At 37.9% G+C, this 2,734-nt stretch overlaps 1 protein-coding gene across 1 annotated transcript; it reads left to right on the forward strand.

Annotated features, from left to right (window-relative positions):
- The first annotated feature begins 930 nt into the window (after positions 1-930).
- LOC133848218 (serum response factor homolog A) lies at positions 931-2,734 on the forward strand. Its single transcript, XM_062283698.1, has 2 exons — positions 931-1,939; positions 2,003-2,734. Exons 1-2 carry the CDS (start codon positions 1,586-1,588, stop codon positions 2,336-2,338), a joined length of 690 nt encoding a protein of 229 aa, XP_062139682.1. The 5' UTR covers positions 931-1,585; the 3' UTR covers positions 2,339-2,734.

Genomic DNA, 2,734 nt, shown 5'->3' on the forward strand with positions numbered 1-2,734 from the left:
AAGTTTATACTATATTGATATTTCAAGAAAAGACTCAATTGAACTAAGATGAAACTAATTTTGAAATTCAACACTGCAAGAAAGTCGAATGAAATAAGATGGAAAAATCTGAAACTCTGGAAAGCGAGTCTAATATTGAGAACGTAATTTTGTTCTCTCTGTATGAATACTCGTGCAACATGTAAATGCGGACGGAGTTCAAGTGCATGCCGTGACACAGACACACAGCCACAAGAAAAAGGGACTGTGTGTGCGCGTGTGTGTGTGTGTGTGACGCTGTGGCAAAGTGTTTTTTCCCAGGCGCTATTTATAAATGGCCAGTCCTGCCTTGAGATCGTTTCCCTGGTTATGCCAAAGCAGCATCTTGTCACACAAAACGAAAATGAAAATGAAAATAAGCGAAAAGACTATGTAATATGTATATATTAAATATAAATAATTATAAACAATGGTATTCAAAAATATGCGAATACGGGATGCACTAAATTAATGAAAATTTGTATGGTTAAAAGATTCTTTTGATAAAGTACATTAATGCTATGGTATGTTATATCACATACAAATAATGCTATTTGTAAGGTATATCACATGTTTAAAAGACTGGCGGTGCTGGATACATTATAGTATGGCAAGGTTACCGAAATAATAACATTAACATAACTTTAACATAAATATAATATAATTAAGTACTGTTAAGATATACATACGTACTACGATGCTAAAAAAATATCGGGTTGTCTATGTTCACGAATTAAATAAAGAGGACGTGCGCTCACACATTTCAATTTATTTTATTTTTTTTTTATACATTTATAATTTCTTAAACTCTTGTTGCTTATACATAATATTGTTCTTATTGTTGAGTGTTTTAAAAAAAATTCTTTTGCTTTTTATATATGTATAATACATAACGCTTTTTAGTGATAATTACAAAATAATTGTAGATAAATCTGTATAATTAAATTGTTCTCCCCAAAATGCCATTTAAATATATTACAAATTTTTAAGGCGAGAAATTGACAAGCCACATGGCAGAGTTGATGGACCGCCTGGGGTGGATAGAGTATGCAGTGAAAGGCGGGCTCAGCAGTTGAAGTCGATAATTGGAATGGGCGCCAAGCATGCGGACATGAGGCCTGGGATGAGGCCACATGCGCTGTTGCTAATGCAGCGAAAGTATTGCAGACATGTATGTGTGTGTGTGTGTGTGTGTACGAGTGTGTGTGTGCTATTATTAGCTGCATTGCGAGTGCCACATGTGTTGTTGCCAAAGGCATTGTAATGAGCAGCGGCAGCGAAGAGGAAAATAGTGCTACACTTGAGCCAATGGCTCGTATAGCATGCAGCGCATAACGGAGTTGAAGTTTGGCGCGCAATGTGTCAGGCACACATACACACACACATATACTTATATATATTTTATTTTTATTTTTATATTCATTCTTTTTTTGGTATACATTTTCCAAAAATGCACCGACTGCTGCTGCTGCTGTTGCTGGCGTTCTCACACCCGCTCTTCTTTTAGTCACGCACTCTCTCTCTCTCTCTCTGTCTTTTGCTCTGGAGCTCATATAAGACACTGAGTATGCCAACAATTTTGAACAGTCACTGCGCACAGCTCGACGGGAGTACAACAAAAAAAAATAAGCCGCTGATTATTATGGGAGTCATATACAAAATACTGAAACAGCAGCGTCAACAACAGCAACAGCAGCAGCAGCAACATCTGAGGCAAATGCAATGCAACAATATGGATTTGAGCATGGCAACCAAATGCAAGGTGCAAGCAGCAATCAAGCAGCGTCAATTGCAGCGGCTCGAGGTGAGGCAACAGCAACAACAACAGGAGCAACAACAGGACACAAATGAGGATGCAATTGCCGAGCAGCAATTGCAGCAACTTTATCAGTTTCTCGCCGAGAATGCGTCACGCAAGAAAGTAATGAAATTATTCAATCAGAGTAGAACTTTTAACTAACTCTCGCTCTTTGAAACTCTTAAGCGTCAGCGACAGCGTCTCAGAATGCAGCAGATGACAGGTGATGATGCAGAGCAGCCACTTTGTGAATTGCAAGCAACAGCAACCGGAGCAACCACAGCAACCACAACGCATGACATGGACTTGCTCATGGAGCAGTTGAATACTTGCGACAACAGCCAGCCATCCAGCATCAGCGAGGAAAACAGCAGCAACTTCTGCAGCAGCAATGCGACGGCGCCTAGAGATAGCATTCTCCTGAAGATACGCCATCAGATCTTTGAGCGCAAGCGACAGCAAAGGCAACGCCAACTGGCGGAGTTGGTGGAACAACGTCTCGTTGTCTGGCGACCATGGTGAAGCATCAACTTTCTCCAAATTTCTCCAAAATACTTATTCCTTTGCGCCGTGTGATGTGTCCGCTGCTCTTCCATTTTCATGACTACGATTTACTCTACTTACTTACCTTTTCACCTTTTTTTTTTAATGTTTTTTATGCTAGTTTTAATACATTTTTTTTAACGTAAAAATATGCATAAGTGATGTCACTATATACATATATACTTTATATATATATGTACATATTTCCTATAAAAGTCTTAGCAGCTAAAAGTCCAAAGTCGTTTAAAGTTATATTAGATGTAAGTTGGTGATCAAAAAAGTATTTCACACTGAAATTAATGAGTTAATCATTTCAATAAAACTAAAGATAAATAATAAAACAAACTGCATTGAATTTTAAATATAAATTTCCAG

Source organism: Drosophila sulfurigaster, chromosome X, assembly GCF_023558435.1.
Source record: "Drosophila sulfurigaster albostrigata strain 15112-1811.04 chromosome X, ASM2355843v2, whole genome shotgun sequence".
Lineage (NCBI taxonomy): Eukaryota > Metazoa > Arthropoda > Insecta > Diptera > Drosophilidae > Drosophila > Drosophila sulfurigaster.

Excerpts from the sequence above, each read along its gene's own strand:
- LOC133848218 (XM_062283698.1), top strand. The coding sequence starts at position 1,586 with ATGCCAACAATTTTGAACAGTCACTGCGCACAGCTCGACGGGAGTACA. Across the intron at positions 1,940-2,002 it reads AGAATGCGTCACGCAAGAAA|CGTCAGCGACAGCGTCTCAG; the intron begins GTAATGAAATTA and ends GAAACTCTTAAG.